We start from the raw sequence: 13,996 nt of genomic DNA on the forward strand, positions 1-13,996 counted from the left end.
GCTTGTATATGACCAGAGCTCTTCAGACCAGACTGAAAATATTTCCCAGTAGCTGTGTTTTCCCAGCTCAGGGGCAGGTATCCCAAGAGAGTGATGAGGAACCACTTAAATAGTTGCAAAAAGCAGGGTCTGAAGAACTCCAATTAGCAATGAGTGCTTGTAATTGCAAATTGTAGAGAATATAAATAGGACAAATAAGCCACCAGTGGTTACTGATTATTGTTTTTAGTTTTTTGTTTTGTTTTTAGTTTTTATTAATCAAAGCTTTCTAATTGATGAGATGTTCTATAAAACTGAAAAGAAAAAAATTTAAAACTTCAAGTAATGGTTTGGCTGTGGTAGTAGCATCTCTATGACTAATAGCAGCTGCAGGGGCAAGTGTAGAAAGAGCCGAGAGAGGAAGAAGGGAAGCAGTTCATGAAAGTCAAACTTCTAAAATCCTATACCGCTTTCCTAACTCTTAAAATAAATTGTTGTCAATAACGTGAAAAGGTTTTTCGTCCTTGCAATAGTTTGCTGAGAATGATGGTTTCCAGCTTCATCCATGTCCCTACAAAGGACATAAACTCATCATCTTTTATGGCTGCATAGTATTCCATGGTGTATATGTGCCACATTTTCTTCATCCAGTCTATCATACATATGTAACTAACCTGCACGTTGTGCACATGTACCCTAAAACTTAAAGTATAATTTTAAAAAATGCAAAAAGGGCCAGATGCAGTGGCTCACACGTGTAATCCCAGCACTTTGGGAGGCCAAGGCGGGTGGATTGCTTGAGGTCAGGAGTTTGAGACCAGCCTGATCAATATGGTAAAACCCCATCTCTAATAAAAATATTAAAAATTTAGCTGGGCATGGTGGCACATGCCTGTAATCCCAGCTACTTGGAAGGCTGAAGCAGGAGACTCACTTGAACCCAGGAGGCAAAGGTTACAGTGAGCCGAGATGGCACAACTGCACTCCAGCCTGGGCGACAGCAAGACTCCATCTCAATTAAAACAATACTAATTCAAAAAATAATGCAAAGAGGAGTATTATCATGGTAATTGTTTAAAGACCTTTCTGAATATTTCTTCAGCTATAAATATATTAGTTATTTTCATGATTTCTGAAGAACCACGGAAGCTGAAGTTTGTAGGAAAAAACTAAAATGGTCATTTTGTATTCACTGAGAAATTATAGACTCTTCCTACTTTGGGAGGAATTGAGCAGAAATCCAGCTTATTCAAGGTTATCTTCATAACCAAATAACAGCTTAAAGTTTTAAAAGCACTTTTCATATTTAATTCTCACAATGGCCCTATGAAGTAGATGTTCTTATTCCTGTTTTACAGATGAAGAACTGAAGTTTAGTTGGTCACATATGCTGCTCTCTGGTTCCTTACTGTACTTTTTCTCTATTTCATGCTTCTTGTTACCCAAACATCTACTTTTTCAATATCTGCACAGAAATTTATTCAAAACCTAGTTCATCATTCTATTCTTTCTTATATAAAGCAGTTTTATTTGTTATATAATAACATACATGTAAAATGCATCTTTGAAGTTATCGCCACATAAAAATCATAATGCTAATTCGTCAGTTTTTTAGAAATTATACAGATGTAACTCTCCTGATAAGAGACTTTAATAATATGCAGAATTGTGTCACATACTGTTAACCAAGATTATTGTAATTTATGCTAACACTGTAAGATTTTATACTAAAAAGGATAATTATGTAGACATGGCTCTTTTACCATTGTACAAGAGATTCTGTGGAGTTTTTTTTTTTTAATTATACTAACAGTGAGACTGTTTTTCTTTTACCTCAACAGGGAAACACTGGTCCCCTTGGCAGAGAAGGTATAATAGGCCCAACAGGTAGAACTGTAAGTTTATCATAATACAAGTCTGTTGTACTCTTTTTTTTCTTTAATTCTATTTCTAGAATAATCTACAAAGAATTAGCCTGGGTATTTGAGAAGAAAATGGAAAAAATAGATATACATTTTATTCTGGAAAATGATTCCTGAGAAGTTAGGGACCATATGTATAATGAAGACAGTGTAACTAAGTAGATAAGTGTTTATAATTGGAGTTGAGAAAAGAAAATAGAACTGAGTCAGGAAGGGGAGAGCGTTAAAAACATAGAGATGAACTCCTGAGCCATAAAAATAAATTCTTCTTTTGAAGGAAAGAACATAGATAGCAAAAGATGTGCAGACATCCAACATTTGAGTTTTTGGAAGTACCCACTATAAAGGAAGGAAAGAATCGTCGAGAGAATAGCAAGTGTTTCAAGAAAGGAGTAGTCAACAGTAATCTTTGAGAGAATAAATTACAGTAGAAGATACAGTACAGGTTACAGTGATGAAGGAAGTAGGGGAAAATGTTTAATAATAATGTTCCTTAAATTCTTACAACAAACTTTTGCAGTAGATATTATTTTCATTTAACAGATGAGGAGACAGATGAGGTTTATGGAGGTTCATCTAGTCATTCAAGGTGATAGACTTGGTGGATTACATAGCTGGTGTTTCTTCAAGACCAGCGCTCTTTCCACTCCATTCAAGCTGTGTCTGGAGAGGAAATTGAGGTATTATATGCCAGTGCTTTAAGAAATTTGGCTATGAAATAAAACATAAAAATGAGACAATGATTGGTCAAGTGATATTGGGAAAGTTTTCCAATATTGATAATAGTATAAACAAGCAAGGAGCACAGTAGAAAGGGTCAAATTGAGACTTAGAGAGGAGAGATTCATTCTATCTAGGGAATTAATATTTTGAATTATTTGAAAGTTATTTATAGACACAGACAATTTAAAAATATAAAAATAGAATGCTTCAAGTGTTTAGTACCACTATTCTCTTTGATAAATTTAGAGAAGAAACCACCAAAGTTACTGGATATGTAAACAAAAGAAGTAAAATGTATAACTCAGTATTTCTGTAGACTTTCAACATTTGCCACTTGGAGCTATATAAGATTGTAAGTGGGAGAATTCTCATATTTCAGTGAGTGGTTCTTCAGCAAGCTAAGGGACACATACTGTTCTGATTACAGAATGATTTTTCTCCTCTGTCAAAAATATGATGTATTAATTGGTCAAGGAAAATGTAATTGTAAAATTACTTAATTAAAAGATCTTACTGTGTTTTGTTTATAGATAGTTCTTAAAGACCCTTATAATATTCAGCATGTACATCAATTTTTCCATATTCAATTTTTTCCATTCTGAGAAGAAAAGTTCATTATGAAAGAATAAGCATTTGAGATTGGTGAAAGCATTGGGAAAAAAAATACCAGTGAGGGGTGACAGGCTTGGAAATTTGTAAATGAAACTATATGGTAATACAAAGAAATAAACAGATCGGTGTAACAGACTGGAGCCCAGAATTTGATCTTAAGTATATATAGGAATTTACTTATAACAAAAATGGCATATAATTGAGGAAGGTTTGGCTGCAAATAATAGGAACCCTGAACCAAAGTACTTTTAGCAATAAGAAAATTTGTATCACATTATAGGAAGGGCTTCAGATTTGGTTAATTTGGTGACTCAATTATCTCATCCAAGACCAGGTTCTTATGTATCTCTTATATCTCTACGTCTCTACTCTGATATCCTGAATGTTGGCTTCATAATTAGGCTTATAGCAAGATGACTACAACTTCTCAAGAACTACACCCAGATATAATTATCCAAAGAAAAAAAAATGACATAAAGTACTATTGTGGCAAAAATAAGAATTTTTTTAGAAGTCTCCTATTACATTTTTTTCATATCTAATTGGCTAGCATTCAGCCAGATGCTCACTCCTACATCAGTGACAGGGAAGAGAGATGGAATTACTTTGAGTATCCTCCTGCTATAAGAAATTGGAACACAGCCTGGGCAACATAGTGAGACCCCCATCATATAAAAATAAATTAGCTGTGTGTGGTGGTACATGCCTACAGCCCTAGCTACTTGGGAGGCTAAGATGGGAGGATTGCTTGAGCCCAGGAGTTCCAGGCTACAGTGAGTTCATTGCACCCACTACACTCCAGCCTGCACAAACAGAGTGAGACCCCATCTCTTTAAAAAACAAAAAAAGAAGAAAGAAAAATTGGAACCCCGTTTGCCAAAAGTATTTTACTCCTAGATGAACTTTTAATGACTTTAATGTAAAAAATAAAACAATAAAAATCTTAGAAGAGGCCAAGCGCAGTGGCTCATGCTTGTAATCCCAGCACGTTGGGAGGCCGAGGTGGGCAGATCACCTGAGGTCAGGAGTTCAAGACCAGCCTGGCCAACATGGTGAAACTTCATCTCTACTAAAAATACAGAATTAGCCGGGTGTGGCGGTACATGCCAGTAATCCCAGCTACCTGGGAGGCTGAGGCAGGAGAATCTCTTGAACCTGGGAGGCAGAGGTTGCAGTGAGCCAAGATCATGCCATTGCACTCCAGCCTGGGCAATAAGAGTGAAACTCCATCTCAAAAAAAAAAAAAAAATTGAAAAATAATCTAGAAAACTAACATGTACCTTAAGGATTGGGGAGACCTGTAAAAGAACAGAAAGTATATTTGAATACTTGAAATCTTTTTTTCATTTTGTATGGAAAAAAGATTCCATGAATAAAGTTTAAAAGTACTATTGATTGGGAAAAATATTTACAAAGCATACAATATATAACAGGTTAATATACAAAGAGCTCAGTTGGGAACAGTAGTTCACGCCTGTATTACCAGCACTTTGGGAGGCTGAGGCTGGAACATTGCTTGAGCACAGGAGTTTAGACCAGCCTTGGCAATATAGTGAGATCCCATCTCTACAAAAAAATTTAAAATGAGCCTGGCGTAGTGGTAGATGCCTGTAGTCCCAGCTACTCAAGAGGCTGAAGTGGGAAGACCACTTGATCTGAGGAAGTTGAGGCTATAGGGAGCCATGATCATGCCACTGCACTCCAGCCTGGGCAAAAAAGAAATTAAAAAATAAAAAATTAACTACCTATCTGTTGATATGGATATGTGTATGTATCTAGAGATAGATGATAGATAGATAGATGATAGATAGATAGATAGATAGATAGATAGATAGATAGATAGATAGATAGGATAGAGATAGAGACATACACACACATATACCAAGAGCTCTTATAGTTTGAAAAAGAGAGAAAGTTCAATAGAAAAATGAAAAGCATTCCATCAAAAAAGTAGCCAGTGGAGAAAAAAAGAACAAATCCAAAAGTTCAACTATTGTTTTATAATAAAAAGACACTCACCTAAATTTAAGTCAGAGAAATGCAAATTAAAGTAAAATAAGATATTACATTTAACTTCTCAGAAGGGAATATAGGAGAAAACAGTACTCTCATTGATCACTGGTAAAAATGTGAATTACAGACTTTATGGAAAGATTTGTTAAATATAGGTACATATTCTTTAACAAAACAGTTCCACTTTGAGGAATTTATCCCATAGGTATAAAAGCACCCAATACACTAATGAAATTTTGCAAAGACTTTTTTTTATAATACTACTTTTATTGGAAAAAAATTGAAATTACATGAATACTCATTTCTAAAGGAATGATTGGGTAAGTTATAGGTTAGCCATTTCATGGAATATTATGCAATTATTTAAAAGAATTTATTATATCTAGTTTGGCTGACTCAGTTATTTCATGATGTATTGTTAAGTGAGATGCATAGAAGAGTATATAATATGATTCCAATATTTTAAAACATGAGTAATATTTCCCATACATACATAAATGTATTTGTCAATATTTGATTTGAAAAAGGTATGAAAACATACATACCAGGTTGTTAATACTGGGTAGGGTGTGGAAAAGGGTGTATATGTTTTTTTAAAGTGCTGTGTAGATATCTTAAAAATCAGGGTCCGGGCGCAGTGACTCACTCCTGTAATCTCAGTACTTTGTGGGAGGCTGAGGCGGGCGGATCATGAGGTCAGGAGATTGAGATCATCCTGGCCAACATGGTGAAACACCATCTCTACTGAAAATACAAAAATTATCTGGGCTTGTTGGTATGCTCCTGTAGTCCCAGCTACTCAGGAGGCTGGGGCAGGAGAATCGCTTGAACCCAGGAGGTAGAGGTTGTAGTGAGCTGAGATCATGCCACTGCACTCCAGCCTGGTGACAGAGCGAGACTCCTTCTCAAAAAAAAATAAATAAATAAATAAGTTTTTTTTAAGTTAATGCCCTGGTTTAAAATGAATTGAGACAAGATGAGAAACACAGAAGTAATATAAATGGTGAATAAATGATAAGATAGTATTCTTAGCTTGCAAATTAACAAAGAACATGACATAGATCAGAGGAAATATACACTTCCATTTTTGCAGGTGTGTATGTAATTTCAAACTAACTTTCTGGAAGACAGTCTTTAACAATTATTTTAGACTGTAAGGGTATCTCTCACAACACTGCTAACAATGACAAAAATTAGCAAAAAGTCTAATAATAGCAAATTTAAAATATTATCACAGTATATTAAATACTAGGTAAGATTATTAAATATTTTAATTATCTAAAATAATGTATATTGACATGGAAGAGCATTCATATTATATTTATGAAGGTGTAAATTCAGGTTACAGAAAAGATGAATAGTATTATCTCATTTTTTACATATATACATATAAAATTTTCAAAAGGATGAACAGGAAAATATTAACACGTTTTAAAAGCAGTAGGTCCACCCAGCAATGGCAAACTACATTCGTTTCAAGTGCATATGGAACGTTCACCAAAATAGAAGATGTTATGGGCCATAAAACAAATTTTACTAAATGTAAAAGAACTGAGGTCATAGAAGGTATATTCTCTTGCCAATGGAATTAAACTAGAAATCAATAACAGAAAGATAATAGGAAAATCTCCAAACACTTGAAAATTAAATCACACACTTCTAAATAATCCATGGATCAAAGAGCAAGTCTCCAAGAAAATTAGAAAATATTTTGAACTGCACGGAAACGTATCCAACATATCAAAATTTGCAAGAAAGAGAAGGGAAACCATCCCAGAAACAGGGTTTTCAAAAGTTAAGAAAAACAATTATTAGAAGAATTTAACCTGAATTTAGAATTTCCTTTTTAAATTGCTTTTTATATGATTGTCAGATAAGCTGTTTTGACTTAATTGAATGAATAAGTAGTTATCTCAGTCTCACCTTAAGGTTAGAACTAGGAACAGCAAAGCAGACAACATGAATCACTAAGGGTTTTTTGTTTGCTTTGCTTTATTTAGGAAAAGAACACTAGAACTTATACAATTTAACAAAACAGGTCTTACTACATAGAAAAAGCAAAAATATAAATTGTCATGTTTCTACATATAATGACCTCAGCTACATTTAATACGTAACTATCAATAACACTGAACTAACATCTTTTTTTTTTTCTTTTAGGGACCCAGAGGTGAAAAGGGCTTTAGAGGTGAAACTGTAAGTGTAACTAAATTTGTGATTATAGTAACCCTGACACTAGGCTATAAGCTCCATGAAAGCAAGGACCCTGTTAGAGTTATTCATTATTGTGTCTCTGATACTTGTAGAATAAAAATAAAATTGCGGTTGTCAGGAAGTAGAATTAACCGATGTGGTAAAAGAGACTTAGACTCACACAATAATAATGGGAGACTTTAACACCCCACTGTCAATATTAGACAGATCAATGAGACAGAAAATTAACAAGGATATCCAGGACTTGAACTCAGCTCTGGACCAAGCGGACCTAATAGACATCTGCAGAACTCTCCACCCCAAATCAACAGAATATACATTCTTCTCAGCACCACATCCCACTTATTCTAAAATTGACCACATAATTGGAAGTGAAACACTCCTCAGCAAATGTAAAAGAACAGAAATCACAACAAACTGTCTCTCAAACAACACTGCAATCAAAATAGAACTCAGGTTTAAGAATCTCACTCAAAACTGCACAACTACATGGAAACTGAACAACCTGCTTCTGAATGACTACTGGGTACATAACGAAATAAAGGCAGAAATAAAGATGTTCTTTGAAACCAATGAGAACAAAGACACAATGTACCAGAATCTCTGGGATACATTTAAAGCAGTGTATAGAGGGAAATTTATAGCACTAAATGCCCACAAGAGAAAGCAGGAAAGATCTAAAATTGACACCCTAACATCACAATTAAAAGAACTAGAGAAGCAAGAGCAAACAAATTCAAAAGCTAGCAGAAGGCAAGAAATAACTAAGATCAGAGCAGAACTGAAAGAGACACCAAAAAACCCTTCAAGAAATCAATGAATCCAGGATCTGGTATTTTGAAGCGATCAACAAAATTGATAGACCGCTAGCAAGACTAATAAGAAAAGAGAGAAGAATCAAACAGATGCAATAAAAAATGATAAAGGGAATATCACCACCAATCCCACAGAAATACAAACCACTAACAGAGAATACTATAAGCACCTCTATGCAAATAAACTAGAAAATCTAAAAGAAATGGATAAATTCCTGGACACATACACCCTCTCAAGACTAAACCAGGAAGAAGTTGAATCTCTGAATAGACCAATAACAAGCTCTGAAATTGAGGCAATAATTAATAGCCTACCAACCAAAACAAAGTCCAGGACCAAACATATTCACAGCCGAATTCTACTAGAGGTACAAGGAGGAGCTGGTACCATTTCTTCTGAAACTATTCCTATCAATAGAAAACGAAGAAATCCTCCCTAACTCATTTTATGAGGCCAGCATCATCCTGATACTAAAGCCTGGCAGAGACACAACAAAAAAAGAGAATTTTAGGCCAATATCCCTGATGAACATCAATGCAAAAATCCTCAATAAAATACTGGCAAACCAAATCCAGCAGTACATCAAAAAGCTTACCCACCACGATCAAGTCGCCTTCATTCCTGGGATGCAAGGCTCGTTCAACATACGCAAATTAATAAGCATAATCCATCACATAAACAGAAACAAAGACGAAAACCACATGATTATCTCAATAGATGCAGAAAATGCCTTCGACAAAATTCAACAGCCTTTCATGCCAAAACTCTCAGTAAACCAGATATCAGTGGAACATATCTCAACATAATAAGAGCTATTTATGATAAACCCACAGCCAATATCATACTGAATAGGCAAAAACTGGAAGCATTCCCTTTGAAAACTGCCACAAGACAAGGATACCCTCTCTCACCACTCCTAGTCAACATGGTGTTGGAAGTTCTGGCCAGGGAAATCAGGCAAGAGAAAGAAATAAAGGGTATTCAAATAGGAAGAGAGGAAGTCAAATTGTCTCCATTAGCAGATGACATGATTATATATTTAGAAAACCCCATCGTCTCAGCCCCAAATCTCCTTAAGCTGATAAGCAACTTCAGCAAAGTCTCAGGATACAAAATCATTGTGCAAAAATCACAAGCATTCCTATACACCAATAACAGACAAATAGAGAGCCAAATCATGAGTGAACTCCCATTCACAATAGCTACTAAGAGAATAAAATACCTAGGAATCCAACTTACAAGGGATGTGAAGGACCTCTTCAAGGAGAACTACAAACCACTGCTCAAGGAAATAAGAGAGGACACAAACAAATGGAAAAACATTCCATGCTCATGAATAGGAAGAATCAATATCGTCAAAATGGCCATACTGCCTAAAGTAATTTATAGATTCAATGCTATCCCCATCAAGCTACCAATGACTTACTTCACAGAATTGGAAAAAACTACTTCAAACTTCATATGAAACCAAAAAAAGAGCCCACATAGCCAAGACAATCCTGGGCAAGAAGAATAAAGCTGGAGTCATCACGCTACCTGACTTCAAACTTTACTACAAGACGGTAGTAACCAAAACAGCATGGTGCTGTTACCAAAACAGATATATAGACCAATGGAACAGAACGGAGGCCTCAGAAATAACACCACACATCTACCACCATCTGATCTTTGACAAACCTGACACACACAAGCAATGGAGAAAAGATTCCCTATTTAATAAATGGTGCTGGGAAAACTGGCTTGCCATATGCAGAAAACTGAAACTGGACCCCTTCCTTACACCTTATACAAAAATCCACTCAAGATGGATCAAAGACTTAAATGTAAGACCTAGGACCATAAAAATCCTAGAAGAAAACCTGGGCAATACCATTCAGGACATAGGCATGGGCAAAGACTTCATCTCTGAAACACCAAAAGCAATGACAACAAAAGCCAAAATTGACAAATGGGATCTAATTAAACTAAAGAGCTTCTGCACAGCAAAAGAAACTATCATCAGAGTGAATAGGCAACCTACAGAATGGTAGAAAATTTTTGCAGTCTATCCATCTGACAAAGGGCTCATATCCAGAATCTACAAAGAACTTAAACAAATTTATAAGAAAAAACAACCCCACCAAAAAATGGGCAAAGGATATGAACAGACCCTTCTCAAAAGAAGACATTTATGCAGCCAACAGACATGAAAAAATGCTCATCATCACTGGTCATTAGAGAAATGCAAATCAAAACCACAATGAGACACCATCTCACACCAGTTAGAATGGCGATCATTAAAAAGTCAGGCTATTGTGAATAATGCCGCAATAAACATACGTGTGCATGTGTCTTTATAGCAGCATGATTTATAGTCATTTGGGTATATACCCAGTAATGGGATGGCTGGGTCAAATGGTATTTCTAGTTCTAGATCCCTGAGGAATCGCCACACTGACTTCCACAATGGTTGAACTAGTTTACAGTCCCACAAACAGTGTAAAAGTGTTCCTATTTCTCCACATCCTCTCCAGCACCTGTAGTTTCCTGACTTTTTAATGATTGCCATTCTAACTGGTGTGAGATGGTATCTCATTGTGGTTTTGATTTGCATTTCTCTGATGGCCAGTGATGATGAATGTCCAACAATGATAGACTGGATTAAGAAAATGTGGCACATATACACCATGGAATACTATGCAGCCATAAAAAATGATGAGTTCATGTCCTTTGTAGGGACATGGATGAAATTGGAAATCATCATTCTCAGTAAACTATCGCAAGAACAAAAAAACCAAACACCGCATATTCTCACTCATAGGTGGGAATTGAACAATGAGATAACATGGACACAGGAAGGGGAATATCACACTCTGGGGACTGTGGTGGGGTGGGGGGGAGGGGGGAGGGATAGCATTGGGAGATATACCTAATGCTAGATGACAAGTTAGTGGGTGCAGCGCACCAGCATGGCACATGTATGCATATGTAACTAACCTGCACAATGTGCACATGTACCCTAAAACTTAAAGTATAATAAAAATAAATAAATAAATAAATAAATAAAAAGTCAGGCAACAACAGATGCTGGAGAGGTTGTGGAGAAATAGGAACGCTTTTACACTGTTGGAGGGAGTGCAAATTAGTTCAACCATTGTGGAAGACAGTGTGGCAATTCCTCAAGGATCTAGAACTAGAAATACCATTTGACCCAGCAATCCCATTACTGGGCATATACCCAAAGGATTATAAATCATTCTACAATAAAGACACATGCACATGTATGTTTATTGCAGCACTATTCACAATAGCAAATACTGGGAACCAACCCAAATGTCCATCAGTAGTAGACTGGATTAAGAAAATGTGGCACATATACACCATCGAATACTATGCAACCATAAAAAAGGATGAGTTCATGTCCTTTGCAGGGACATGGATGAAGCTGGAAACCATTATTCTCAGCAAACTATCACAAGATCAGAAAACCAAACACCACATGTTCTCACTCATAATTGGGAGTTGAAAAATGAGAACACATGGACACAGGGAGAGGAACATCACACACCGGGGCCTGTCGGGGGTCGGAGGCTAGGTGAGGGATAACATTAGGAGAAATACCTAATGTAGGTGATGGGTTGATAGGTGCAGCAAACCACCATGGCACGAATATACCTATGTAACAAACCTGCACGTTCTGCACATGTAACCCAGAACTTAAAGTATAATAATAATAATTTTAAAACCCTATGTGGTAGATTGCAGTGAAATCTGATAAACCCTAAAGATGTTTAAGAACCCGCCAATCACTTCTTCCCGGATCACTGTGTGAAATGGATTATTTGCCTTGCCAGGCATCAGGAGATGGGATATGGCTTTTCTTCACCAGTGGCAGAACAAAGGGACTGCCAATTCGCTTTAGGCATATACCCACTATGTCCAGTCAGCACCAAAGAGATCTGCAATGCAGAGGCAAATCATTAGTTGCATATCAGCCAGTTAGAGACAATGATGAGAGGATGGGCAAAAGGTACACAGCACTTTTGTGACCAAAGTAGCTTATACTGGCCCTACTTCCCTCATTTCTAGGATGCCAATTCTTCCACGCTAAAGAAGATGTGTTGTAAAGGGGCCACTTCTTCAGCAGAGATCATGCTAAGCTTATTTTTTAATAAGTTTTTTATTGTATAGATTTAACATGATGTTATAGGATACATATAGATAGTAAAAAGGTTATTTATAAGCAAGTAATTTGATTATAAGTAATTTTTTAAGCAAATTAACATATTCATCTCACATGATTACCCATCCTTTTGTTTTTTTGTATTGCAAGAGAAGCTAACATCTACTCACTTAGCATGTGATCCATGCCAAACTTATTAAAGCAGCACCATAAACAGAGGACAGACATGGAATAAAATGAGGGAGATTGAAACCAAGTACGTAAGGCCCATGAGAATAAACTTAAATATAGCAGTAAAGTCTTGATTAGAAGGTAATGAGATTACATAGTGACAGCTGAGATTTTTTTTTCTCATCTTAGGGTATGCTTGAGACTCAGAATAATTAAGTTGCAGTTATATTAACTAGCTAAAAAGGAGAAATTATGTTATTTCAGATAGCTTAAGAATCACAAAAGGATATTTAAATCGATGTGTTCAATTTGTAGAAATGTGATCCTCACCTTTTCTCAGCAGATTTATTGTAACAGGAAGCAAGAACATATGTACACAGTGAAGCTATATTTCCAAGGAAGACTGAAAGAGGGAAGGGAAAAGCAGAGAGACTTGGAATTAGCCCATGTTCCATATCAGTGTGGCTCTGCATGCCTCCCCAGTATCCTCTCCAAGTACTGTGGCTGGGACATAGTTTCCATCAGGATTAGGAAGCCTGAAGTACCTATGGCAATGTCACAAGCACTTCACATGAAAAAAAAATTGAGTGGCTCTGTGATGGATTACAAATGCAATAGATTAAGACTGCCATCTTAGGTTGTAGTGACAGAAATATGGCATGCAGTATAAAGCAGGTAGTGGTACCAGTCATGCTATCCCCAAAGAAGACATGGACAACATTAAAGCACATTCAGAGAAGGGGAAGGATCTGGGGGAATCTATGTCCTGGTAGGACCAGTTGAAATATCTGGGATGGTTAGCCTCTACCAGATTCTGCAGCCTGATTATATCCCTCTCCTTGTTCTTTCTTCTCTCGTCGCACTTCCTGGCTTTTGTACCTGTTATTTCTCTACCATACCCTTTATGTATGGTAGAGAGCTCCTGCTGATCTTGACATTTTGATTTAATGAACATTTCTCGGGGCAGGCATGCTAATGTTTTGACCCCACCCTACTCCCACCCCCGGACATAATACCTAGCCGTCAGGACCTAGTACAATGCCTGGCACTTGTTCTTCAGTTTTGTACTTAAATGCCCTCTTATCCTGACTAGCCTGTGTGAATAGCAGTGCCCCCACCTTCCTGAGACGCCTTATATTCCTTCTACCTGTGTCTCTACCAACTGACATAGTACATATTTATTTTTTGTTGTTGTTGTTTATTGTATTTTTCCTCACTAGAATGTAGCCTTGAAGACACACACATTGTAACTGTTGATTTTTGTTTTAATGCTGTGTCCCTCACACCTGGCAGTGCCTCTCTTATAGTTGGCATTCAATAAATATTTAATGAATTATTGATAAATGAATTAGACAAAATTGAGGTGTTGGATCATAATAGTTGT

The 13,996-nt window shown here is 36.3% G+C and overlaps 1 protein-coding gene across 6 annotated transcripts in view; it reads left to right on the top strand.

Moving 5' to 3' along the window:
- The window catches only part of COL24A1 (collagen type XXIV alpha 1 chain), a 404,239-nt gene that overhangs the window by 356,474 nt on the left and 33,769 nt on the right, over positions 1-13,996 (top strand). For 5 of the 6 annotated variants that reach the window (XM_016921775.4, XM_063799993.1, XM_063799991.1 and 2 more), the window contains 2 exons: positions 1,821-1,874; positions 7,410-7,445. The exons of the other annotated variant lie outside the window; for it this stretch is intronic. In XM_016921775.4, coding sequence (XP_016777264.1) covers positions 1,821-1,874; positions 7,410-7,445 — 90 coding nt within the window. The remainder of the gene's footprint in view (positions 1-1,820; positions 1,875-7,409; positions 7,446-13,996) is intronic. 6 annotated transcript variants of the gene reach the window in all.

This window comes from Pan troglodytes, chromosome 1, assembly GCF_028858775.2.
Source record: "Pan troglodytes isolate AG18354 chromosome 1, NHGRI_mPanTro3-v2.0_pri, whole genome shotgun sequence".
In the NCBI taxonomy this organism is placed as follows: Eukaryota; Metazoa; Chordata; class Mammalia; order Primates; family Hominidae; genus Pan; species Pan troglodytes.